At 42.0% G+C, this 26,329-nt stretch overlaps 1 protein-coding gene across 3 annotated transcripts in view; it reads right to left on the reverse strand.

Moving 5' to 3' along the window:
• The window catches only part of Slc25a13 (solute carrier family 25 member 13), a 173,661-nt gene that overhangs the window by 2,268 nt on the left and 145,064 nt on the right, over nt 1–26,329 (reverse strand). For 2 of the 3 annotated variants that reach the window (XM_031381131.1, XM_031381132.1), the window contains exon 15: nt 9,664–9,802. In XM_031381131.1, coding sequence (XP_031236991.1) covers nt 9,664–9,802 — 139 coding nt within the window. Of the gene's footprint in view, nt 1–5,007; nt 5,314–9,663; nt 9,803–26,329 lie in introns of those variants that run through there. The other variant, XM_031381133.1, reaches the window with a different exon arrangement.

The following is a 26,329-nucleotide window of genomic DNA, read 5'->3' on the forward strand; positions in this document are numbered from 1 at the left end:
TTTATACTGGCCGGTAATTGATAAGAAAGGATAACAACAACAAAAACACCACCACCAACAACCAAATCCCTCCCAACAACAAGAAATCCCTCCCAAAATTACCAACAGTAAATCTTTTTACAGTTGTTTTTATCCAAAAATGGGGCAGCCCATGTTGAGAGTTTTAAAATGGAGACCATTCAGAAGACACTGTCTCTTACGGTTTTATTACTTTTCCACTATGAACCTAGTCCAAACCAAACTGGTCAGATGCAGATGCATAAATCTCCTTTGCTTTTTTTAAGGCTTAATAATTCTGTAAGAATTTCTGTCCAAACCAACATGGTCTGGCTTAGAACTCCATCTCATCCTTCAACAGACAGTTTTAAAGTCACATTGCGAGTGTGTGTGTGGAGGGGGAGGGTGTAATTGTGAACTACATGCTCCTATTTCTACCAGAAGAGCAGCGAGCATCTCTTTGCCTTCCATCTCCACTCAACCCCTCTAACACTAATTCTTAGGAACAGTCATTACCCAAACACTGCCCTTTATATATGCGAAGCTCACTCACTATCCAGTGTTCATCTAAGAAGCAGCACTGGGTTCCTATTAGCTTGGAGGGATTACTGTAATTTTGAACCAGGAATTTATCTTCTGACATGATGAAAGGAAACCCAAACTATGCTTAGAAACCTACTGTTCACATTGGCCATTTTGCTTCACTCCCTGGTTTAGAAAGAGTTTAGCAGGGAGTCTCCTCTAGATATGAAATGAAGTCCTAACTACACTGCAGATGTGGTCATGTGGTGCTGTGAAAGATACTGGGGCAATAACAAAGGACATGTTTTTTTTTTCCACAGAGGTACTTTTCATACTCATTTCCTGGTCACAAGAGAATGCTGGAGGAGAGTATGAAGAATATATACAACGAGAATAAAAATGCCTGAATGAAATGCTAAAAGAAACATATGAACTACTACTTAATAAGATGCCTGGCAAAGTAGGTTGATGTATGTATGTGTGTTGGGGTTGTGTGCTAGAAATCCTATAACCCAAATACAAGCCCAGTCTTTTTGCCTGTAGCCCCCACGTCCCCAAATGGGTGATGTCTAAGCTCTCGGAACTGTTACGGACATGCTGCGTAGACTGAGGGGTGTGTGTAGGGGGGAGTGGGTTTGACATTAAACCTGGAAAACTGAGTTCAGCTACTGTAAAAGTTGGCTAGCCTAGTTAAAGGTCCTGCAAAGGGCTTGGTCATCAGACAGCTACTGGTTTTCCAAGTCTGAGTGGGCAAAGATTATGAATCAATCTGCCAGGTCATTCTCTGCTTTAAGCTACATTGATGAAATGGCTTGAGTGTGGAAGAGGAAGAGACCAGAAGGTAGGAAGGTATGTTATGTGTCCTCACAGGAAGAGGGCAGGCAGCCTGTTTGATTCACTATGGACATGATTCATGCATATGTAGCCCTGGGGGCTACCCATCGCCTCAGCAACAGAAATGACACTAGGTGCCTAGCACCCTGTATGAACAACTAACTGTAGGATTTCTAGGCAGTCAGCAACTACAGACAATCACTGATGGGAAGAAGAAAACTTGACTTGGTGAATCCAGACAGCTTTGGGGGCAGAGACATTAATTTTTATAAGTATCATATTAGGATTAATAACTGTGTTTTTTCCATGTAAGGCTTAAAGGTTTAGTACCTATTTATTTTAGGTCAAAGCTAAGGCTTTCTCCATTACATTTTTGGCTATTAGCTATATGATCGACCTACTAGGTTGGTGACTGACAGCAACATGATAAAGTTATTCATTAAGAAAGAGGAAAATCAGCTTGGAGGGATTACTGTAATTTTGAGGCAGGAATTTATCTTCTGACATGATGAAAGGAAACATGAAAGATACTTAGCAATGGTGCACTCCTATAATCCCAGCATTCAGGAGCTAGGCAGATCTCTGAGTTCGAGGCCAGTGTGGTCTACAAAGTGAGTTCCAGGGCTACACTGAGAAACCCTGTCTTGAAAATCCAAAATGGGGAAAAAAAAAGAGAGAAAAATCTCAAGCTGCTTATACTTCCTTTTAAAGCTGAACTGAAAGCATTGATAATTCACTGAATCCGTGTCCTGTGTATGCTCCTGTCTCCACCACTTCCAGTTACTTCCTGTTTGATCTCCATTTCTCCACCAGATAAATATACATAGCCGTGACATAGCTGTGGCATGTATGCATCTGCTACACGGATGTGACTCTCATATGCTCACATCCCCTCAGAGAGCCACTTTCGCTCTGGCCCTTTTCTTTCCTTCACATGTCTCCCAACAGCTCTCTTTTGCACAGTAAGTACAAACACCAGTGTCAGAAACGATTTGAATCGATTCGCAGCTTTCACTTTTCCGGCACAAATTTTTCTCTGTCAACACTGCTTCAAGTATCCCATGGTGTCTTTCTTAAGTTCACTCCTAATCTGGCTCCAGAAAAGGGCACCCTTGCAGACAGAGCAGATGCAGGCTCTGTTCTCCCCTTGGATGCTACACTGCTGCAGTCCATACCGCATGTCCTGGGCAAGTGGGAAGTATTATTTTAGACTAGAAACCCATCTTTTCCTCACCTGTTTTTGTCCTGCCTAATTCTGACATCAAGGTAATAGCTTTTAAACAGACAGTAGACCTATGTTATGTGCCCCTTCGGTTCTGATTTCTCATTTCTGTATTTTTATGCCATACTCTAGGGGGTTATCTTTCCCATGTTTTTATTTCCTAAAGGTCTTCTTCTCTTTTTCCTCATTCTTTACTTAAGACAGGTTTTTACTGTGGCACCCGGGCTGTCCTCAAACTCTTCATTCTCCTGCCTTGGCTTCCTGGGTGTTGGGACTATGGGTAAGCACCATTAAATATGGCCTAGCTTGGTTTTCTTTGATCATGTCTGCTCTATCATTCAGAGCTGTAGAGATTTTTAATTTCGATGGTCATTTCATTAATTAAAAAACAAAAACCACTCAAGGCCACTTTGGTCTACAAAGGTTAGCCTCAGTCCTCCTAATGAGAAACCGTCTTCAGACAATCAAGTAATCATTGCATTCGACCCTTGGGTCCATCCTCAAATAGACACATAAAATAAAGTAAAAATGCCACGGAACTCTGACGTGTGTTACATGTCCATTTTCTGATTTTGACCTTGTTATGAAGGATACAACATTCCCAGGAAGAGTGGGTGAAAGATTACTATATTTTTTTTACAACTTCCTGTGTACTTACTTTTATTTTAGAATAAAAAGTAAGATAAAAAGAATTCCCCCTCCAAGCTTCCAATTACAGTTCTTGCAAGTTCCCCTGGGGTCCCTAAATTACCGTTTTCTCTGTAATTTTTCAGTTCACGTTCCCTTGCTGCCCCTTCCTGTCTGAGGATGGCTGGCTGTCTACTGATATTCGGGATCAAATAAAAGGCTGGCCAGGGATTGCATTCAGTCCAGGGTGGCATCTGCCATACTCCAGTCCTACTTCCCTACTGCTTTCCCTTTTGGATGGACGAGCGCTCTATGCCAAAGGGGCTAAGGCAGGCTACAGGGCCGAGCTTCCCCAAATGCTGACACATAGAAAGGCAGCTGGAACTATGCAGTGAGAGCACCTCATTTTCTACTCTGCTGGGGAAAAGCTGTTCATTTATGTTTCGCCACACCTGTGGTTAAGTTCTGACATGAGCTTAAGCCCTGTCATGCTTTCCCTCAGGTCTACATGAGCCATTACCAGGCCAATGGCCCATTTTCTAGTTCTCTACGTTACAGCTCTCAGTTTTAACTTGCAGACAAATGTTGCTTGAAGCTCTAGGTGGCATGGGGAGAGGCCAGGCTGGCTATGCATCCAGAAAGGCAGCTTGCTGGCTTCCTGCTTTCAAAATACATTCTTCTGTTTACTCGGAGGTCAAGAGTCTCCGCTTACACTTTACACTATCAATAGTTTTTCCATGCCAGTTCTGGCCCGTGGCATCATCAGTTTCAGATGCAGAATGGTTGTTTTCTGAGTATGGGTGCTGCCGTATTTTCTCGCAGTTTAAGACTTTCAGGAAGAAAGTTGTATACGTATGTGCACTTCACTACCCAGATCTGTCTCCGCTACTTTATATTCTCAAGGTGCTAAGAATTGAATTATTCAATTATCAAATCTTCTGTGCCAGTAGCTCTTCCCTCCCAGGATTTTGAAACAGACCTCAAGCCATAGACACCCAAAAAAACCTGCTCCTGACATGCACCCCAAAACATACAGTAAGTACATGTTTTTAAGCTGAGAAGCTCAGAGTTAGTAATAAAGACATCCCAAGTATACTGGCTAGTTTTATGTCCACCTGACCCAAGCCATAGTCATCTGAGAAGAGGAAACCTCGTTAGAAAATGCCTGCAAAACATCTGGACATAGGCAAACCCATAGGGACATTTTCTTAATTAGTGATTGATGGACAAGGGCTCAGCCCACTGTAGGTGGTGCAATCCTTAGGCTGATGGTCCTGGGTTCTATAAGACAGCAAGCTGAGCAAGCCACGAGGAGCAAGCCAGTACGCAGTACCCCTCCATGGCCTCTGCTTCAGCTCTTGCCTCTGGTTTCTTGCCATGTTTAAGTTCCTACCTTGACATCCTCCAGGGATGAAACATGATGTGGAAGTATAAGCCAGATAAAATGTTTCCTCCTCAAGTGCTTTAGGTTGTGGTGTTTCAGCGCAGCAGTTGCAGCCCTGATTAGCACACTAGGTGAGGGCACAGGGAACTGGAGGGCTGTGGGGCTAAACACCAGCAGAGATGGTGATGCCTCCAGAACCTTACGACTAATGTGGTTTCACGTGAAAACAAACAAACAAACAAATAACAATCATACTTTCTACTAGCAACCTCAGTTCCCAGAATCTATTTCTCCAGAAAGGAGATATAATTCAAATCCGGGTAAAGTGTTTAGGCCTAAAGATTTGCTTTGTATCGATTAAATCACTTATATAAAAGTTTCAGTAATTTGGACAGTTCTAAGTATCTGTGATTAAGAAGTATATGATTATATCTCTTTATTGAATTCCATTTTAAAATCCTGGATTGTCCTCATCATTTACATCAGCTTTGTGTTTTCATGGGCACAATAGATGTGATGGCCATTATTGGTTGTCGACATGACTGATCTGGAATGAACTACAATCCAGAAATGGAGGGAACATCTGTGAGAGATTTTTTAACTTGGTTTGGAGTGGGTGAATCCACTTCTAGTCCGGGCCTTTAAGGTAGGAAGACACACATCTTTGATCCAGGTCTTGAGCTTGGAAGGCACACCTTTAATGTGGTCCATACCGTCAGCTGATAGTCTATATAAAGAACAGAAGAAGGAAGCTTTTGCTCTTTGCCTGCTTGCCCTTACCTTGCTAGTACATGCATTCGTTCTCCAGCATTAGAGCCCCCTTCTTTGGGGTTCCAGCATATTCTGAAGGCCAGCTGAGGCATCAGCCATTCTGGACTGAGCAATTACCGGATTCTTAGACTTTGTGTTCACAGTCAGACATTGTTAAAGTAGCTGAACTCAGTCTGTATGGCATTACATTTCTTTTATCTATCTATCTATCATCTGTCTGTCTATCTATCTATCTATCTATCTATCTATCTATCTATCTATCTATATCTATCTCTTATCTAGAGATTCATTATTAAGTTCTTTTCCTCTAGAGAACTCTGACTAATACACTGAAATGCTATTCAGCTGTAAAGAAAGAAATGGTATTATGAAATCAAGAAAAGAATGAACATATCGAGTGAGGTATCCCAGACAAAGAGAGGCAAATATTACATGTCTCCTCTCATCTGATGTTCCTAGGTCCAAACCTTTGGAAGAGAGTATATAAAAACTAGGAAAGTAAAGAGGGACGCAGATGTGTGAATGTGGGAAGGCTTTAACTAGAGGAGAGAGAGATTAACACTGAAGGAGCAAGGAGAGTAAAATAACTAAGGATATCTGGAAAGATAATAAGGAGCCTTACTATTAGCTATGAACTGAAAAATACCTATAACATATATAAGTGTATACATATCCACGAAGAGTTTAGATGAAAATTTTCTATCTGGGCTGATGATGCCACCCCCAAGAGCCATATGCTATCTAATAAGAACATTAACACAAAGCATGAAACACCCTCTTTTGAGTTGCTGGTCGGTGTTGTCTAAAAGAATCCCAAACATTATCCTTGTCCTTGGTTGCCATGTAGGGCATAAAGGGTAAGTTTTTATGGCTGAAGACACCATCCACTTCAGACATAGGACCAAGATGACCAGAGCTGCAGTATGACTTAAAAGCCTTCTTCCTGTGGACCATCTTTCACGGTTCCAGACAGTACCATGCAGGCTTCCAAAGAAAGGCAGAGACCAATAGTCCTACCCAAGTAGGATGCCCCTGAACCACAACAACTGGCATGACATAACTGTAAAGGTGCAGTAGTGGCACACATACATTGGTGGTAATCAACAGTTTTCTAATTGGACTTAAGGCCTGGTCACCAACAAATGGAATCATGCCTTCTGCTGGATACCTAGACAACCTCCTAGGACTAGTAAAGTCATAGATCTTGGAGGAGAACCTCCAATTGCCAGTTTAGTAAACAAGCATATCTCTTAACTACATTCTAAATATTTTTCCTTGTACCTACAGATAACCGTAGTTCTGAACCCTCATCAAGGAAACTTCTCTTTCCGACAAAGACCATTACAGAAAACAACAACTGATCAAAATGCAGAGTGGTGGATCCTAGTCCTAACTGATATAATACAGCTTCTGTATCTAAGGCTCAGGGAGATTTGTGGAAAAGGGGATGACAGATTGTGGGAGCCAGATGAACATAAAGTCTGCTTTGATATTGTGTCTACTAGAAGTCTTAATAACAGGGACACTTAAGTCTGAACTGAACAAGGAGGATGCCAAGAGTCTTGCTAACACAGAAGGGGAAAGCTTAAGGCCTCAACTGTTAAAAACAAAGCAAAACAAAACGAGAGATGCCTAAGGAATGTTGAAAGCAGGAAAAATAGTGTTCCCACAGAAAGAGCTCACCAATTGATTACCCAATACCAAATGGTCAACTCTGAAAACATACACATAATATAATATCATATAGCCTGAGCAGGTTGAATTTATATATGTAGAACACAACAGACACACAGTGGTGTAACAACCATTAGAGAAAAAAAGAGGCTATCAGTTTGGAAAGGAAGGGGTGACAACACAGACTTAGGAAGGACTGATGGAAGAAAAGGGAAATAATATAATTATATTATAATCTCAAAAATTATAATGAAAAATAAGGGTATGATTATCCAGCAGTTAAAACTATGTTTAAGGAGTTTAAAATTATACACATAAGAAAATCACTAGACTTGAACATTTCTGAATACTGACATGATGTCAACTACTTTAAATCTTTGTCTTTTTATTCCACTAAATTCTTTAGTGAAACTTAGTCTGTTTTTTATCTCCCAAAGTGAGCCAAGAGGGAGTCAATGGCTTGTGTGAGTCCTAGAGGTCTAAGTGGAGAAATGAATCTGACCCATGCAGCCAGATCCTAAAGCACATGCCACTAACCACCACCCTACAATAGTCAACAATGCTGATGAGGAGAAGAACAAAGACAGGTACAGTGTGACTGAAACTCTATCAAAAAACACAAAAGTAGGCAAAAGCAAAAGGGCAGGAGAGATAGCTCACTGGTTAAGGCAATTGCTGCCAAACCTGCCAATCCAAGTTTGATCCCTGAGAGCTACACAGTAGAAAGTAAACTGACTCTCTCACTGTGTCCTCTGGGCTCTGTACACCCGGGCATGAGTGTGTGTGTGTGTGTGTGTGTGTATGTGTGTGTGTGTGTGTGTACAGAGTGTGTGTATGTGTGTGTGTGTATGCATATATATCTTCATAAAATACATGAACAATTTTCATAAAAATTTAAATTAAATAGAAACCCTCTTCTAGTAATAGAATCATGGATAATATTTACCCTTTCTAAATATTTTACCACAAGCTGTATAATCAGGAAAAAAAATAAAAGAGAATAAATGTTCAGCTCTAGTAACATGGGCTAGCTAGCATACTCCTACACAGACATGAAATTGGTTCCCAGTGCCTGTTTTCCCTGAGAGAAGAGTGAACTATTCTCTATGGTTTGATGAAGACCGAGTCGCCCATCCTGAGCTGAGCTTTACTAGTCACCCTTAATCTCATCTTAATCTCCTCTCTGGTACTTGTGCAATGATTGAATGGGTCAATTCTTGTAGAGTCTAGATTCAGCCTACATACTTCCTGAAGACCTGATCCATGGTAGACACTATGCTAAGAGCTCCCATGATGCTCCTCTCCTTGTGACACATTCTTAACTCTATAGTATCATCTCTATTCAAAGCTGAGGAAATCAAGTCTGGGAAGCAACAACTTTTCAAAGGTCACACATCAATAAGTGGCACTTACTTTTCCTGTGTCCCTAACCTTATTTCAATTGGCCAGTCTGAAATAAATTGTATAATGCCTTCTTTCCATTTTTCCTCGTGTATAGATATGTAACAAAAACTTAGGGCACAGCGCATAAATGGCTGAACTGGAAATGGAAATGGGGATTCTGTATCCCAACTCTTGCTTCCTTAGTGTTGGTGCTTGGATCTTATTACTGAAGCAACTAAAATCCTCAAGCACCCTGGACATAGCAGGCCTGGCTCACAGACCAGCATCCATTCCCTTGAGGAAGAAAATGTAAAGGATAAAGGAGAAATGGTACAGCTTCCTGCCATTGTAGTTCTTGCAGAAGATGGAGGCATAAAGTAGCAATTTGAAGCTGGGGTTCACCTCCAATCTTGTTACCCAGCCTAACCTCCAATAGGATGAGCATAACATGTCTACCAAAAATGTTTGGAGCCAGGAAGCTCAGGACTGCCCTAGGGTTTGTTAACCCATGATAAGCTTGTTACCACTTAAAGAGCTAATGTAGCCAGATTCATCCCTTAGCTTCTCTGGACAAGGAGCTTCCCAAAAGTCAAGCACTGATTCTTCCACTGTGCTGATAGTCAGTATCTGTTTTTAAGTCCCTATTTTTTGTGTAATATTCATAATTATTCCAGCACAACACTAAAGACAGAAGACAGTCACTTCTGTGATTCACTTAAAATACACCTAGCCCCTGACTTGACAGCCACTTCAAGAACTAAATCTAATCACCCTAGTTACTTCCAGTTTTATTACACTTCTTTTAACTATACAATAATAACTTTTGCTTAAATTCTAGACAAGCTTACACGTAATCATTTGTTTAGATAACCTTTAGGGTGTGAGCTTAAAAAGTTTAGGTCAAACCATTTTTTATTTTTGTGTTACTAAGTGAAATTAGGAAATAATTCGGAATTTGAATTAGAATCTATCAGTTCCACAGAAACGAAAGAAACAAAGAAATAAAAATGAACGAATCACTAGCAAACACTTTCTAAAGGCTAAAATTCTTCTAATAATCTAATGTGGCCAAATACAAATTAATTTCTTATCTGCCTTCGAGAAGCTAGTCAAAGAAAGTTATATAGACTCAGCTGAAAACTGTCAGAAAAAAAATCCTATTTCTGTAACATGGGTGGAGTTAGGCTAGATCCTGGAGGGTTTCGGGGTGGGTGGTGGGAAAGCTCAGGGCTTCATGGATAAGACTTACCAGCAATAGCACCAGCTAAGAGCAGGCTTCCGGGGCTGACCTGCCCATCTTCATTGGCAAAGGAAGCCTTCACGTGGGCATAGCACGGGAAGTAGATGGCCGAGAAAGGAATGTCCCGCAGAAAACATGCTTTGGCACCCTATGAGGTTTGCAAAGAGAAGAAAAACCACATGAAACACACATCCCATTGAGAAGACCAGGCATCTCTGGAACTTACCTCAGAACAAAATATTCCTGGAGAAGACCAAATTTGTACTCACACACCGAGAAGGGGAACAGTAAAACGAAACCTGAGTTCTCAAAGCAACAAGCCTGCGTCTTGTTCTTCCAAACACAACTAGCTTTGTCATAGGGTGTGAAGACATGGGAAAAGGGAGTTCACAGTTACTCTAAGGCTGAGCTTTCACTTAAAACAGTTTTGGAACTCTGTCTGTGACTCTTTTCAAGTCTCAATGGGTGGAAGTCGCTGGCATTTCAAGGAAGATCTGTTGGCTGGTCTCAGAGTATGGCAGGCAGCAACAGTGCAGGTGCCTCTCTGTATATACAAGAGGAGAGAGGCAAGTGTGCAGCGTGCAAAGGGAGAGGGCCAAGTTTGTATTGTCTGAGAATCTGATCAAAGTGTTGGAGGCTTTCCCAGAAAAAAGTTACATGTACATAAAAATATATCTTTTTGGAGAGTTCTTAGATTCTTTTCCTTGTTTAGGGTTTATGAAATATTGATGAGTGCCTACCCTAAAATATTTACCATAATTCTGACACATTTAAGAACTCAATGTAGAACAATTAATTCCAGAAGTGAAGTTTTCCCTAAATAATTTCTGATGCCAAAATCATGCCATGCTGAGGCCCCCAAGCATTGATGATACCAAGAAAAAATGTAGTTTTTTTGTAATTGTAATGGTGTTACAATGCAAGCTACAACACATACACTATTTCTTAGGTGGGCTGAGTGGGAAGGAAATGATCTTTTCAACACTTAATGATTTAATACTGTTTCCTTCGTTGATTTCTAATGCTCCAAATTTCCACCAATTATAAAGATTCCCAAAAGAAAATAACGAATCCATCCAGACTCAACAGATCTAGCTGCATCCAATGACACACTTGGAGGTCTAGCTGTACAGTATCGAGAGCTCCTGTCTGATGCCGGCTCCAGTCAGTCACAGCTCTCTCTCCGCTACTCCTCTGTCACTCATTGTAACTGACTTTTCCTACCAAACACATTTCACTCCCGACTCCAACTGAGATCTCGGGGTATATTTAAAACCTTCAGTCTTTTTTCACAGAAACTGTTATTAGCCCAGGTCTACTGCAACTTAATTAGTTGTCTTACACAAGTAATACAAGTGGAACTTTATACTTAATCCTATTAAATTTAATCCGAGTTTAGCTTAACCTTCCAACCAGAACAAAAGCTTGGAATCTGGATGCTGTCCAGATCTGACTGGATGTGGATACTCCTCTTTTGACTGACCCATGGAGACTTTATGTGCTCATTCTGCATGAAGGTATTAGAAAAAGGGCTGACCCCACCCCTCAGGTACTGTGTTGCCAGTCAGCTCATACAAGTAGGTCGTCACTCTCCAAACTATTAGATGCTGAATAGAAAATAAGAATGCTGTTAAGTCCTCATTTCACACACATAAAGCCTGATGCCCAGGATGTTTATCTATCAGCCGCATATCTATCTGGAGGTCGTGTTCCAATGCCATCTTAGAGGTAACTGCATAGAAGTCAAAACCTGAAGATGCTGAGATTTGTCTCCCCGCTCTCAGCTTTGGGGAGGTTCGAAATAGAGCGCAGTGTAAGTATCTACTGATATCTACATGGAGCACCCAGTGCTTCTGTTATGACTTGTTCTTTAAATAATCTCAGGAAATTAGTCACCCCCTTTTCATTTCTCCTTTAGCTTGATTCTTGTCTCAGGCTTTCCTGTGAGTTCTAGTTATTTGTCCACGTATGTGTGCTGTCCATGAGAAACACACTAAATAAGCTATGCCAATAAAGATCAGTTAAATATGGCTCCCTCCCTATAGTAAAAAATCACCTCACAATACTCCCAAAAGAAATCATGAGGATTTCCTTTTTTTTTTAATTAGATATTTTCTTTATTTACATTTCAAATGATATCTCCTTTCCTGGTTTTCCCCTTGGGGGAAAAACAAAACAAAACCCTGTTCCCTCCCATCATGAGGATTTCTTAATTGATTTGTTTCTTTCTACATTTTTTTTTTACCATATATACTTCTAGCCGTAAAGGTCTCCAATGTTATATGTCATAGCCAGACCTCTGTTCTGTTAGTATTTTTTGCTAATAATAGTTTCTGCTAAGGAAAATAATTTCTTTCTAGAGAAATTTGGATATAGACTATTACGTTATTTAAAAACCTATACATTTAATCTGGAGTCTACTGTTACCACGTTAGAGATCGCCACGGCACAGTAAATGTTTTAGAGCACTGTCAACAGGAATATAAGCACAACTCCAGAGCTCAGGCCATTCTGCAGTTGTCCTGGCTCATTCCTTTCTTCCTTAAACCCACAGTGCTGCATGGCTTTGGTTTGTTTTGGTCAGGAAGATCCCCTTCCGCCTTCAGATGTGTTGTCTGTAACTTTATTTACTTGCTCCTTTAGCACTCTTATGACTTTCCTAGGTTTGGGGTGTCCTGCAGATAGGTTCCTATATTCTCACCCCTTTCAAAGTCTTGCTCCTCCAGGTGCCTCTCGCTGATAAACCTAACTCCTGTCAGCTATAGACATCAACGCTCCATTCATCTGAGCTGTCCTGGTGTCCCGGTCTTTCTTCACCTTCTCTGATGATAGCTCTGTGGGGGGACACCGACCTTTTAAATACAATCTCTTCATTCATTTAACCCCCAAACACTACCGCCTCTATTGAGCATCTTTTGGAGAGAAGATGGACAGGTATAGATTCCATACGGCTCCATCCTATCTACATCTTCTCCATACTGTTCTGAGTTTTCATACTTACATACCTGACCATTTCAGTGTTGGTGTTGCTTGCTTCAGATTGGAAGAAATCAGAGATCAGGGATGACTACCTGATTTAATTTATAAAACACCTTAACAAAATCTGGGGGTGCCAGGCATGTTCTTGATGTCTGGAAGTTTTGCTTTGGTGATGTCAGGAGGAGAGAAAACAACTAGACTTTGGAATAAGTTAGCTTTCTAGAAGGGCACTAACTTGCTTCTTTGAAAAATACTCTCAAAAGCAAAACCATAATTTCCATTTTTGAAATAAAGATCCATTACTCGTTTTCAACTAACAAACTATAGCAGAAAACAGTTATTTTGTACCAGAATGCTAAAGCTAAAAAAATAAAAATAAAAATAAAACAGCAAGATCAGTCTGTTTCAGGCTCTGTAGATTTAATGTGATATAAGGCCAAGCATAAGAAGGTAAGGAACACGGACTGAAAACATTCCCGGGACATGGGGAGAGCAAGGACACATGCAAAACAGCTGAGTTCCCCAAGAAACATCCTACTTCCCCAACACCAGACTATCCCCCTCCTTTCATGAAAGCATGAGTCAACTGTACATCCCTGTGAGAAGAAGTAAGGAGATTGAAGGGATGAATAAAGACTGAAGGCAAGTGCCCTGGTAAGAAATCAACTTAGAAAGAAACAAAACAGAAAAGCAGAGCTGCACCTGTAACACTAAGGCACACAGTAGGAGTAGTATCTGTACACTATGAGCACTCAGTAGGAGTAGTATCTGTACACTATGAGCACTCAGTAGGAGTAGTATCTGTACACTATGAGCACACAGTAGGAGTAGTATCTGTACACTATGAGCACTCAGTAGGAGTAGTATCTGTACACTATGAGCACTCAGTAGGAGTAGTATCTGTACACTATGAGCACTCAGTAGGAGTAGTATCTATACACTATGAGCACTCAGTAGGAGTAGTATCTGTACACTATGAGCACTCAGTAGGAGTAGTATCTGTACACTATGAGCACTCAGTAGGAGTAGGCTATCTTCTTTCAAGAAACAGGCAGTGTGGTCAATTTATACAATCCCGAAGAAACGGGCTTTCTTAGAGGTCTTAGGCTGCCAAGGATATGAGAATACAAGAGACATGGAACAGGCCAGGAGGCAAACCTCCCTAGGCCAGCATAGTTGCGCTAGCAAGTGAAGCCTAACAGTGCTTCTCTACCTACTCAGACAGGGAGAATACTCGACCGAAGAGCCTCCGCTCCATTAGATGGAGCAAGTGCTAAGCACTGGAACAACTTTATATCCTCAAACACCAGGAGCAGAGGAGGGAAGGGGCCGCAGGAAGGCATGAATAACGCCTGTCACTGTCCTGTGACATACCCACTGTCACAAAAATGAGAGGGACAAATGTGGGCAGAAGGATTGTGTTTCTTCGCCTTTCCTCTGGTACCTACCTCTATTGTTCCCTAAACCTGTCCCTGTTCAAGAGACTCCTTTCAGCAAATCATTCGGCTGGAGTCAGAAGGTGACCTTAGCCTCTCCTGGCCGGCCAATCTTCCTGCAGGTAACTTCAAAACCTATTCAATTTCTCTGGCCTCCTTTTCTCCACTTCTCTTTCCTTCTAGGTCTTAGTCACAAAGGCAGGTGCCAATTTGCAGGGCTGCCTTAGGCAATCCCTGACCTGTTGCTCCCACACAATGGAAAGGGAACCAGGATGCTGAAAGGGCTCTCAGGAGGTTCCAAGGGTGAAGAAAATACTTCTCTACCAGATCGCCTGATAAATTCTTCATTCTGTGGCCAACACCCATTCCCAGCCCCACCCCCACCCCACCCCCGCCAATCTCCAAAGAGGAAGCTGCTTGGTTTGAATTCTACATGGTGCCCCCGTGTATAAAGTCTTTACTAAGTGATCAGGTCATACTCTACAGGTGACCCTGCAACAAAGAGACAAGCCGTGTTGCTCTGCAGCCTGTGTCAGCAATGTGGAGATCACAACTTCTGCCACTGAAAATTAATAAATCACATAGACCACGCCATTTCAATCCTTCTTCTTCCTGCTTCCGTATGAAAACGCCCAGAGTCTCTGGCTTCTTTTTCACTAGTTACCTAGGTGGATTTTCCTTTATCCTCTGATTGGCCTTGAATTTTCTGAGTACACAGTAAAATCACATATGGAAAATTACTAAACACAAAATACAACCTTCTAACCTAATCACTGAAGTACCCTCTATCTCTGAAGAAGGGAAATTGTTATTATTATTTTTTTAATGAAAGGCTCATTGAGGAACAGATGGAAGCAATAAAAAGCATTTCCAGGCAACCTAATATGCAAATAATTTTGAGCTGACGTTACTCCAATTCTGGACTATTCCAATGCTGTCTATCACATGGCTACTTACAGATAAGGCAAGCATCTTTAAAGGTAGGCTCACTTCAGGTTCACAACTGACAGGGGTCAATAGTAGCTTGAGGTTGCTGGCCATAGTATCCTCACAACAAAAGAACAATTTTCAGTTCCTCCTGTGTTTTTGATGTGGAAACAGTTAAAAGCCCAAAGGAGCTTTAATCAATTCTTAAGTTGCTCGAATTAATCCGTTCACATTTACTCCAGCAGTTTTGCTGGGCAGGAGACTTTCATGAACCAACACACAAGACTGCCCTCCACCTGTCTCTTACACACACACATACACACACACACACACACACACGCACACACACACCCCTACCTCCTTTAAAAGGTCTTTATCACGTTGTATTCCACCAGACCTAGCAACCTAACTGTAGGCAGGAAAGCCAGTCCTTAGAAATGGTGCTGATAAAGATGTCAGAGACAGGGCAGGTCCTTTTGCATGCTAATTCCTGCTTATTCTAGCAGTACCTGCAAACATAGCTCTAAACAGACTATTTCTAATACAGGGAAAGGTAATTACACTCACAAAGGCACCTCTGTGTCAGTCGGGCACCAGGAGCCAGCAGGTCTGGGGGACTGGGGCTTAACAGAGACTCCAGCAGTGAATGCACATTGTCTAGCATAGGGGAAAATGCCAGACTGGGGGACCCCCACAGTATTCAAGACAACAGTGGTGCACCTTGTCTGAGGAGGTTATTTAATGCTTCTGGCACCTGTCGTCAGAGCCACCCCCTTTCCCAACCTTACAGGTTTAGAATTTATTTGGCATGCATAATTGTATATTTTGATCTGGAGCTGCAAACAATGGGCAGCGTGTCATGGCCTGATCCCTTAGCATTCCTCTTGGCTTCCCCTCAGAAAGTTAACCCTTCCATGCACAGCTTGGCAGTAGCTGGGGTTTCTGCCCTAGACTCAATACCCCGTTTCATTAATAAGGGGGTGGGGAATTATGTAATATACTTCGAGTAAAACACAAACTGCTTACAGGTAAATAACTGGGATGAGATGCAAAAACAAACAAACAAACAAACCAAAACTCTGGTATGTTTCAAAGCATCATCTCAACTTTTGAATATGACTACAGAATGGTAATAACATGGGACTTGAGCAGGATCTTGCTAGGAATTCTCTCCAGTGTTAAAACATGCTATGAAGATAGTACTGCTGTTAAAACCAATAAACCAACCACCAACTGAAGATGTCAAGGAACAACCAATGACTTCGATTTGAATATGAAATACAAGAGTCCTATCGGGCTCTCATCAGGGGATTTTGGTGACATTGTTTTCTTCTTAATTTCATTGGGATGATAAAAAAAAATCTTGGCAGCCTGGCATCTCTTGGTGGAAACACCACACATTGGTTCAGTTCCTATGTGACTGTAAGCTGCTCTGTTACCAACAGGGCTGTCACTCAGATGCACTAAAGCCCTGTGACACAGATTATTTTAGTATGGAACTTTAGTCATCAGCAGGGCAGCAACATGTGAGATGTTGCTTTACTATTCTGACTCCTTCTTCTTCCTCCTTTTCCTCCTCTCTCCTCTTTCTCCTAGCTACATCCATGCCTGGCATATTCTTTGTCTGTTTCCTCTGTTTACCTTAATACTGTTTGTAAATTTATCCTCCTTCTGTGCAACACACATTCTTCAGACTATTTAAATTAAAAGCAGTCCTCATTTTATCATTATGACTATTAATTACAGCTAATAATATTAATAATATATTTACACATATGCACACACACAAACACACACAAACACACACACACACACACACACACACACACACAAACACACACAAACTAAGACAATGCTATCAAACAGTTCCTAGGGTTTCCATTTCATTCCTGCTGTATGATTACCTAGTTTCATTTTTTCTTCTTCCTTATGTGGATTGTAAATTTCCCCCTTTTCTCTCTTTCGAAATAGAACTAACCGGGGCTTGTGTCTATGGCTCAGCCATTCTAGGAAAAGATGCTGTCATGAAGCTATAGTGACAGAGTTCCTTTCTTTTGTTCCTTTGTCTTCATTTTCTGACTACGTCTCATCAAGTAGTCTGTTTAGTCTGGAAGTACATAGACCAGACAAGCCTCAAACTAAGAGACCTGTGTACCTCTACCTCTTGCATGGACCACCACCATGCCTGGCTTAATGACTAATTTGGCAAGCTTCTTGAGTTTTGTCAATCTTTCTTATTTTTTAAAGATTTTTTTGTTACCCTTGTTTCTAAAATATCCTTTTACAAAGTATGGAATTCTAGTCTGAAAGGTTTTCTCCCCCTCCATACATGAGGACACCATGTGAAGAACTGTCCTTTGAATTGGGATCTGTCATCGTCTCTGGCACTGAGGAGCCTCTCTGCAGCCATGAGAGTCTGCACTTTGAATGAGCTACATCGAGGTTGAATATTTTGATTCATTCTGTTCCTGCAATTTGTTCTACTTCACTAGTCCTGGAAACCTTCAGCCACCAGGTCTGCCTTCAGCCATCAGGCCTGCCTTCAGCCACCAGGCCTGCCTTCAGCCATCAGGGCTGCCTTCAGCCATCAGGGCTGCCTTCAGCCATCAGGCCTGCCTTCAGCCACCAGGTCTACCTTCAGCCATCAGGCCTGTCTTCAGCCACCAGGTCTGCCTTCAGCCATCAGGGCTGCCTTCAGCCATCAGGTCTGCCTTCAGCCATCAGGTCTGCCTTCAGCCATTAGGTCTGCCTTCAGCCATCAGGGCTGCCTTCAGCCATCAGGCCTGCCTTTCCTTCTGACTTTCTTCCATACTTAGTAAGCTATCTCAAAATTCTCAATCTTGGGTTCTCTGCTTTCTGAAAAAAGCCCTACCTTCCAGTTCTCTAATTCTTTATTTAGTTATGCTCAAATTTGTCACCCACTGAATGCACAATTCTAATCATCATAATTTTACTTATTAGTTTTTTTCTTAAAAAAATAAATCTTCAGTTTACATTTCCAACAGTTTTAAGATCTTCACATTTTTGTTTAGAGTACTTCCTACTCCTGTCATCTCTTATTGCTTTGTGTGACTTAAGATCTTTGTTCTTTTATTCACTGTGGAGCAGTACCTGAAAAATCCTTAGAGGTCAGGGTTGAAAGTGGGTTCCTTCCCAGAAGACTAGTGCTACTTTGTGTCAGTCCCATAGGGACACTCCCATCATGGCATTCCGCACCCCCCACCCCCAACAGAGAAATACAAATTCAGCCTGTAAACTCAAGTCAGACCAGCTTAACAGGCAGTGTTGGAAGAGGGATTCCTCCCCGCTTCTCTTCTCCCCACAGGCAAGGCCATGTTCCTTGAAAATGATATGGGAAAGTGCACACTTATTTTGCCATCCACCAAGGATATATATAGCCTTTGGAGGTTGTAGTTTTGTGGAGGAAGATTGTTTAGCACCAGGAATGGGGTCAGAGAAGTGGTGCTCAGGCAGAAAAGATGCACATGCCAACAGGCCTGGGTCTGCACAGAGGGGTGACTTCTGAGAACCAATATCCTCTGAAGTTCTGTGACCACTTCCCCTAATCCCAGCCATATCCTTTCGTCTTCAGTACTTCAGGCATTACTAAGACATCTGTTTGGCAAATGGCTTTCAGCTGCAGGTGCCTGCTGAATTCACCAACCTTTGTATTTCCTTCCTTAGTAACTCATGAAAAGGCCTTTACAAAGTATGTTCCTCAACATTTTTAGTTGTTTACATGTGGATGCTCTGGCAATGGCTGGAAACCCTACAGAGAGCCCTTCCTGAAGGAATCCTTAAACCCATCTTTACACTATGTCTTACCAAGTTTCCTTCAAAACACCAAAGAGCACACATGCAGTACCCCCCACGATTAGCTTCTCATTTCTTCTTACTCCTTCATTGTACTCAGTGAAGGTTATTTCTCAATAACACTAGCAGTTATGGATGACCCCAGCTAGGCCAGAATTCCCTTCCTCCTTTGTACTGGCTGGTTTTGTGTGTCAGTTTGACACAAGCTAGAGTCACCAGCGAGGAAGAAGCCTCAGCTGAGGACATACTGCCATGAGATCCAGCTCTAAGGTATTTTCTTAATTCATGATCAATGAGGGAGGGTCCAGCCCATTGTGGGTAGTGTCATCCCTGGGCTGGTGGTTCTGGGTTCTATAGAAAGCAGGCTGAGCAAGCCATGGGAAACAAGCCAGTTAAGCAGTACCTCTCCATGGCCTCTGCATCAGCTCTTGCCTCCAGGTTCCTGCACTGTTTGAGTTTCTGTCTTGACTTCCTTCAATAATGAACAGCAATATGGAAGTGTACCAAATAAACCCTTTTCTAGTAAACTTGGTTTTTGGTAATGGTGTTTCATTGAAGCAATAAAACCCCTAACTACGGCAAGTGTTAACATGGAATACAAAGTTAGTCAAGTGCTCACTCATTGCAAGGTGGATGGAAGGGAAGACCACTTCCAATAGGCAAGAAGTGAATGGCTTCCAAAGAAACAAATATTTGAATACTGTCTGGATTCTAAATCATGGAGCACAGGCCTTGCAATCAGAGGACTTTCTCTAGGTCAACTTCCTTATTTATAAACTTTACAGAGACATTACATGTAAATTTAGTATTAACATAAAGTGTCTAGTATAATGTCTAGTATAGGGTCCTCAAAAAAGAGTCCTCAAAGCCGGGCGGTGGTGGCACATATCTTTAATGCCAGCACTTGGGAGGCAGAGGCAGTCGAATTTCTGAGTTCGAGGTCAGCCTGGTCTACACAGTAAGTTCCAGGACAGCCAGGGCTACACAGAGAAACTCTGTCTTGAAAAAAAAAAAAAAAAAAAAAAAAAAAAAAAAAAGGTGACACCAATCACCATTGTCAACGCTCAGTATATTAACAAGTGCCAGCTGTGAAGCAACTCTGGCTTCACAACTAAATCATGAAAGGGTGTATTTTTGGTCTTGAAAGTCAAACTGCTTTAGTGAAGAACCCAATCCTACTAAAGACACTTATATAAGTTCCTTTAACTGATCATTCTCCACACAGGCCTCTGGCTGCCACAGACCTATCTTTTTAACAGAGTGGTTAAGTAACATTTCCTTAGCAGGCTGTCCCTTAGTATATACCTCAGCCACAATGAGAAAACAGAGAATGAGAAGTCTGACTTGGTAGAAAGAGAAACATATCCATCACTTCTGGAAAATATCTTGGGAGTAGTCTATTAATAGAGGGCCATCATCAGCCTACCTCCTTTCTAACTGTATTACAGTCTCACAGTTTAGATTCTTCAGGCTCATTGTAAAGATAACAGACCAAAAATTGAAAACAACAAAACAAAATAATAGACTTGCTAAAAATGCTTGCCTCTGGAAAGACAGAATCACAGAAGCTTAGGTGTGAACAAGGTAACGTCTTATTGTCATAAACCCCTTTGAAGCTGAATTTTCTGTGTTGACTATTAGAATACTTTAAAGAAGTTGATGGGATCACAATGCCATGTTTACATTCCTCCAGGGCCACTGCCTTCATGTACATATTTCTAACTTCAGTTAATGGAGTTCTTGCGTGCAACACTTGGTGACTGAACACAAGGAAAGTTGTGGTTTGAACAATAATGGCTCCCATAGACAAATATGCTTGAATGCTTGGTCCCTAGTTAGTGGGACTCTTTGAGAAGGATTATGAGGTGTGACCTTGTTGGAGGTGTGTCCCTGGGGTTGGGCTTGAGGTTACAAATGATCACACCAGGAGCTGGAGAGATAGCTCAGTGGTTAAAAGCACTGGCTACTCTTCAGAGGTCCAGAGTTCAAACCCCAGCAACCACATGGTGACTCACAACCATCTGTAATGGAATCCAATGCCTTCTTCTAGTGTGTCAGCAACAGCAAACTCATATACATAAAATGTGTGTCTTGTAGGTGTGTGTCTCTGTCTGTCTGTCTGTCTGTCTCTCTCTCTGCTCCAGTACCACGTCTACTTCCTGCCATGATGATCATGGACTAACCCTCTAGCAAGTCCCCAGCTTGGTCATGGTGGCCCTTCTCAGCAATAGAATAGTAAGTAAGACAATGGTCAATCATTTGTGTTTTTTAAGCACCACCCTCTCCTACAGCTTATTTAAACACTCAATTCCACTAATCATATTTCTAAAAGCCATCTTCCCTTTACTTGCTCTTCCAGTATTCTAAGGGTGGGTGCAGTGAAGCCTACCTGTAATCCTGGTGCTGAGGGGAAGACTGCAGGATTAGGAGTTCAAGGTCATCCTCCCTGGCTACATACAGAGTTTGAAGCTAGCCTAGAAAATAGGAATCGCCCCTCAATCTCTCAAAAATAACAACAAATAAGGAACTAAAGGCCCAAAGCAGTAAGTGGTATGCCCAGTCCAAGTGATGGTGACGGTTGGGGAAAGGGAGATAGAAGAGTTGAATGGAGAACCTCAGAGATTGCCCAGGGCTAGGGCAAAACTGAAAGAACATTGTAGGAATTCTTCCATAATCTTTGAGCTGACACTCTCCAGCTAAAAATTATGATTAGTAACTAATGCATCTACTGCACTTTGTGCTAAGCTCTAGCCAACGTATTTTATATGCACACAGGATGACTACTTCCATGGTAATTTAAGGTAATATATATGTGTTCTTTCCTACCTGTCTCAATAAAAATGCTATAAGATACATCAAATCTCAAAGAGGGATGTGGTTGAGTTTGAAGTCCAGACTCACCACTTAGATGACCTAAACCCATCAACCCTTCCTTTTCTTCCATGTAATTTGGAGCTTAAAAAGAAAGAGTGTCTGCCTGATAGGCTGTGGTGAGGATTAACTGATATAGAGCAGACGCAGCTACATGCATGGGTCTGGGAGAAGCTCTCCATAAACAGTAGCTTGAACGAACTTGCAACTATACACACGCTGCCCCGCCCCTGAGTCTCTCTCTCTGAATCCTGAACATTCTAACCATAGCTGATCTTGCCAGCCTTCAGCTGTGTCAAATACTGCCTTCTTTGGCTCCTTTTCTTCTGTCTACAGATAGAAATTTCTCCCAATAAAATAACAACAACAACAACAACAACAAAAGTTGGTCTGGGAGGTGCTCCGAGTACTATGGCACATACCCAGCATGTACTAAGCCCCAAGGTTGACTCCCAAGCATTGCAAAAGACAAACACAATTAAGACAAATTATAATAGTAATCTCTCAATGCTCCCTCCTCTCCTAGAAAACATAATCCCTTGACTTTTTTTCTAGTTGCTATTTTCTTTCACAGTAAAACTCCTAGGTTGAGCGGTTTATGTGCTTGTATTTCCTCATGGAGCCTTCTGTTTCCACGATTCTATTTCCACTGGCTTCTTAATGAGAGCCATTGGCCTGAATCTTTAGCATCAAAGGCCTTAGCTTGCCTTTTGCTCCCTTTGCTGCTCCATTCCCTTTTCCCCATCGCTCATTCCTCCCCAGGTTGCTACAAAGCTGTTATTTCCAGCCTCCATCTTTGAGCTATACCTGCTTTTTCCCCATCTGTAACTCCTCCTCATTGGGGCTCTTTGTGCCATCATTAGCTTCCTGCAGACAGAGATATCAACACTCCTGTAGTGCTATGCCCACAGATACTCACACAGCATCTCCTGTGTCCATCCCCCTGCCTTCTAGAACCTTCACAAGAGAAAGAAAACTGTAGACGGATCAGGAAGAGTCTGTCTTTGTTCTGCTTGCCTGCGTCACCAAGCTACACTTCCTTACATTTCTGGATCGCTGTTTCTCAATGACAGGAAGAAGAGCAGACAAAAGAGCTTTTAAGTTTCTTGAAGTTTCTCCAATTCTGAAGTTCCAAAAATCCGATCACTGCCACATTTACTCTCTCCCTTTTGTGCTTTTCAGGACTTTGCAAGACTGAAGCTTACTTCAAATGTATCCTTAATTTCTGTGCTAACTGTCACTGCTCCAGTCGGGTCAGTGTCACCATGCTGCAGCCATAGCCTTCTCTCCTCCCTGCCTTACTCTCCATCACGGTAGTGTACAGGCCGAAACTACAGTTCCTGTCCTCAGACCTTACTGGGCCTCCACCCAGCTAACAACGGGATACCTTTCCGCATCCTCACCTTCAGGGAGCCCCCAGCCTCTTCGCTTGTGAGTGGGACCTGCTTCCCTCTCAGCTCTGCATTCTTCTGACAGTTGCTCTTGACTGCATACAGACCGCATTCCATAGATCTGGGAACCACGTGACTACAGCCATGAGATAGTAGCATGCTTCCATAACCATCCCTGGTTGGTTCCTTCCCAGCACCGAGACAGAGTGCACTGGGAGAAAGGGACCTCCCTGTTTTCCATCCTAACTTTGTAGTATTGTGCTCGTTCTTTGGTCATTATGCAGCAGTTCGCTTGTTTTCTGTACTTGGATGCCTTCGTTTGTAATGGGGAAAAAGATTTGGCTTCCAGTTACCACTTATTTGCCCAACAATCATTTATCTGGGGTCTAATCCTGTGCCAGAAAAGGCTACAAGGCAGCAGTAAGCAAGATAAGTCCCTTATCACAGACACTGAAGAAAAAGGAGGTACAGGCACACAGAAAGTGCCAGACGGTCACACTAGCTCTTAGCTAACGGTACTTGAGATGTGACCTCAAGGCAGTGGCCATATTTCTAAGAATGCACCAGCTCAGCTAAGATGTGAAGGAACAAGTCTTCAGCAATATTTGATATGTTGGCTTTCTTGAAGAAGGCTGATTGACTCTTCCTAGCCTCCAAACTGTGTGCAGCACCTCAGCTTTCCACTGCCACCTTCTAAGTGGCCATAACAGGACCAGAGTCAGCTTTCAGAATAAGTGCATTCACTAATCTGCCTCCACAATTTCTTTTTTCCAGATGCCCTGTAGTCTGTTCAGACTTGTGGCTTTCACATAATGGCATGAGTTTACCTTTCCTCTGTCCCTCTTCATGGCATTATAGTTTGTTTTCTTTTTTAATTCAATTTTAATTTTATTTTATGAGTATTAATGTTTTGCCTGCTGTGTGTATGCCGGTGTATGTACTGAGGGTGTGCCCGGAGCCAGCAGAGGCCAGAAAAGGGTGTCATATCCCCTGGAACTGAAGGTATGGATAGTTGTGAGTCACCAGATAGATGCTGGGAATTGAAACTGGGTATTCTGGAAGAGCAGCCAATGTTATTAGCTGCTGAGACCTCTCTCTAGCCCCTACTCATTCCTTTTCAGCATTTTTTCCATTGTCCAATATACCACAGTACGTTCATCCACTCATTTACTAAGGGACATATTCACTGCTTCTAGGTTTCGGCAATTATAAATAAAGCTTCTCTAAACAATAACGTGTGCTCAGAGAGTGGATTACTTTTATTTACATTATTCCAGCTGCTGGGTTTTGGAACAGCTAAGAGTCACAGAAAGCCCTCAGGAGGCTGGCTCCCACAGAGGTCCAGATAGAAGCAGAAATGGGAATAGCCACTAAGGTAGATGCAAAGTGACAACGTGCTCCCTTCTCAGCTGAGGTATTCTCAGAAAACAAACAAATACCCACACAATTGCTTTCTTCATGTGGGACAGAGATACATAAAAAGAGATACTTTATAAGCTAAGCAGACAAATGGGTGAGTATTCTCATAGGTGCTTGTAATATTAATAGAATGAAGTTGATAAATAGGTGCAATAGATTAAATCCACTAATATTGAAATGTTTACACAAAGTGATTTACAACTTCATTTCTAAGAATCTGTGTTTTACATACACTCCCAAAGGTATGCCAAGCACACACAGGAATCCATGGCCTAACTTCTAATATCTCTATAAGGGATAATATGTTACGGTCCATTTTCAGTATGAGGCTTATAGTTCATCAGTTATAGATAAGTGGGAGGCGCCGGGCCTCTCTCTCCCTGGCTGGCAGCTGGCATCGGCTTCTCTGAGGACTCTGAGAGTTGCAAAGTCATAGGTGATGTGCTCTACGAGTGAGCCTGTGATCAGAAAACGGGTTAGCTTCAAGGCCCAGAATATTCATTAGTCCCAGCCTAGAGGGGAGGAGAACACGGACTTCTCCAGTTTGGAAGACATTCAAAATACCAAATCAGTGTGCCAGCCAGTCTTTACGCTGTGTCCTAGTCTGCAGTGTATTAGTGTATTCAAAGCTGCTTCTCTTTCACTAATCTCTTGAATTTGTTGTAACCTACTTCCAACATCTCTAAAATTAGAAAGGAACAATTACTACTGATGATAAGAAACCAGTTAAAAAACTTATCTTACTAACACACACACACACACACACACACACACACACACACACACACACACACACACACCTTAAAACCATGTGGCTATGAAAACGACAGAAGAGACCTCGGATGCACTGTGCTTAGAAAGGCTGGATTTATAAGGCACTGATACTCTAGTATAGTTTGGGTGACAGAGAATTAGAGTTTTACTCTCGTATCCTGGACGATTTGAGCTTTTGAAACGGAGAAGCTGATGCTACACTTGCTCTCAGAGCACACCGACAATAGCGCCACCAACCTATTCACACAAATGGTTGAGCATGTAAGCGTTTTTAATGTATACAGATTTAAAACAAACCTATCTGGACAATGCCCAATAGAGTGTCATAAAGCGAATGCTTTGATTAGAACACAGTAAGAGGAGCCCATGTTCCTAGACGGCCTCTCCCTGGCAGCATTAGCCAGGGAGATTATAGTAAAACCCTTTTTGTTAAAGCAAGGTGGCACTCATCCATACTCTTCGGTAGCCAAGTTATGTCTGAAGAGGCCAGCGGTCCCCATGCTGCTTGCTAGTGAAACTTTTTGACCTCCATTCGTTGGGCTTCCATTTAATGCTAAAGAATCAGCTTTATACATTGACAGCTCCAGCACAAAGGTAAATCTACACAGTTGTCTTTCTATAGCAGATGATTTACTTTATGCTACAGGAACTTAGGCCCTAAAACAGGGTAAGAGAACTACATCCACACCCACATACGAGGCCATTGCTCTGTCCCTGCTCCTCATTCTCTGTGCACTCGCATGTGTGTGTCACCTATACACACACAGCACAGGTAAGGACTCCACCGCTGAGCTGCAAGTGCAGACCCTGCATTCTCATGCTCTGAGAACAAGCAGTGCATGGGCATTAGTTTTACTTTTTGTTTTTTTCATATTAAATAGCCTTTCGAAGGCAATTACTTATTCTCCCTTTATTTCCATCAGCTCTTTCCTGTCTGCCTTAACTAAGTCTCAAATGCTACTACCAGGTTTTGTTTACATAGTTCACTGCATCTTCACTAAGTTATTTCTAACTTCAGGAGTAGAACGTGTTTACTGTACTCATTTTGACTTCTCAGTTGCAAAT

This window comes from Mastomys coucha, unplaced genomic scaffold (genome assembly GCF_008632895.1).
Source record: "Mastomys coucha isolate ucsf_1 unplaced genomic scaffold, UCSF_Mcou_1 pScaffold20, whole genome shotgun sequence".
Classification (NCBI taxonomy): domain Eukaryota; kingdom Metazoa; phylum Chordata; class Mammalia; order Rodentia; family Muridae; genus Mastomys; species Mastomys coucha.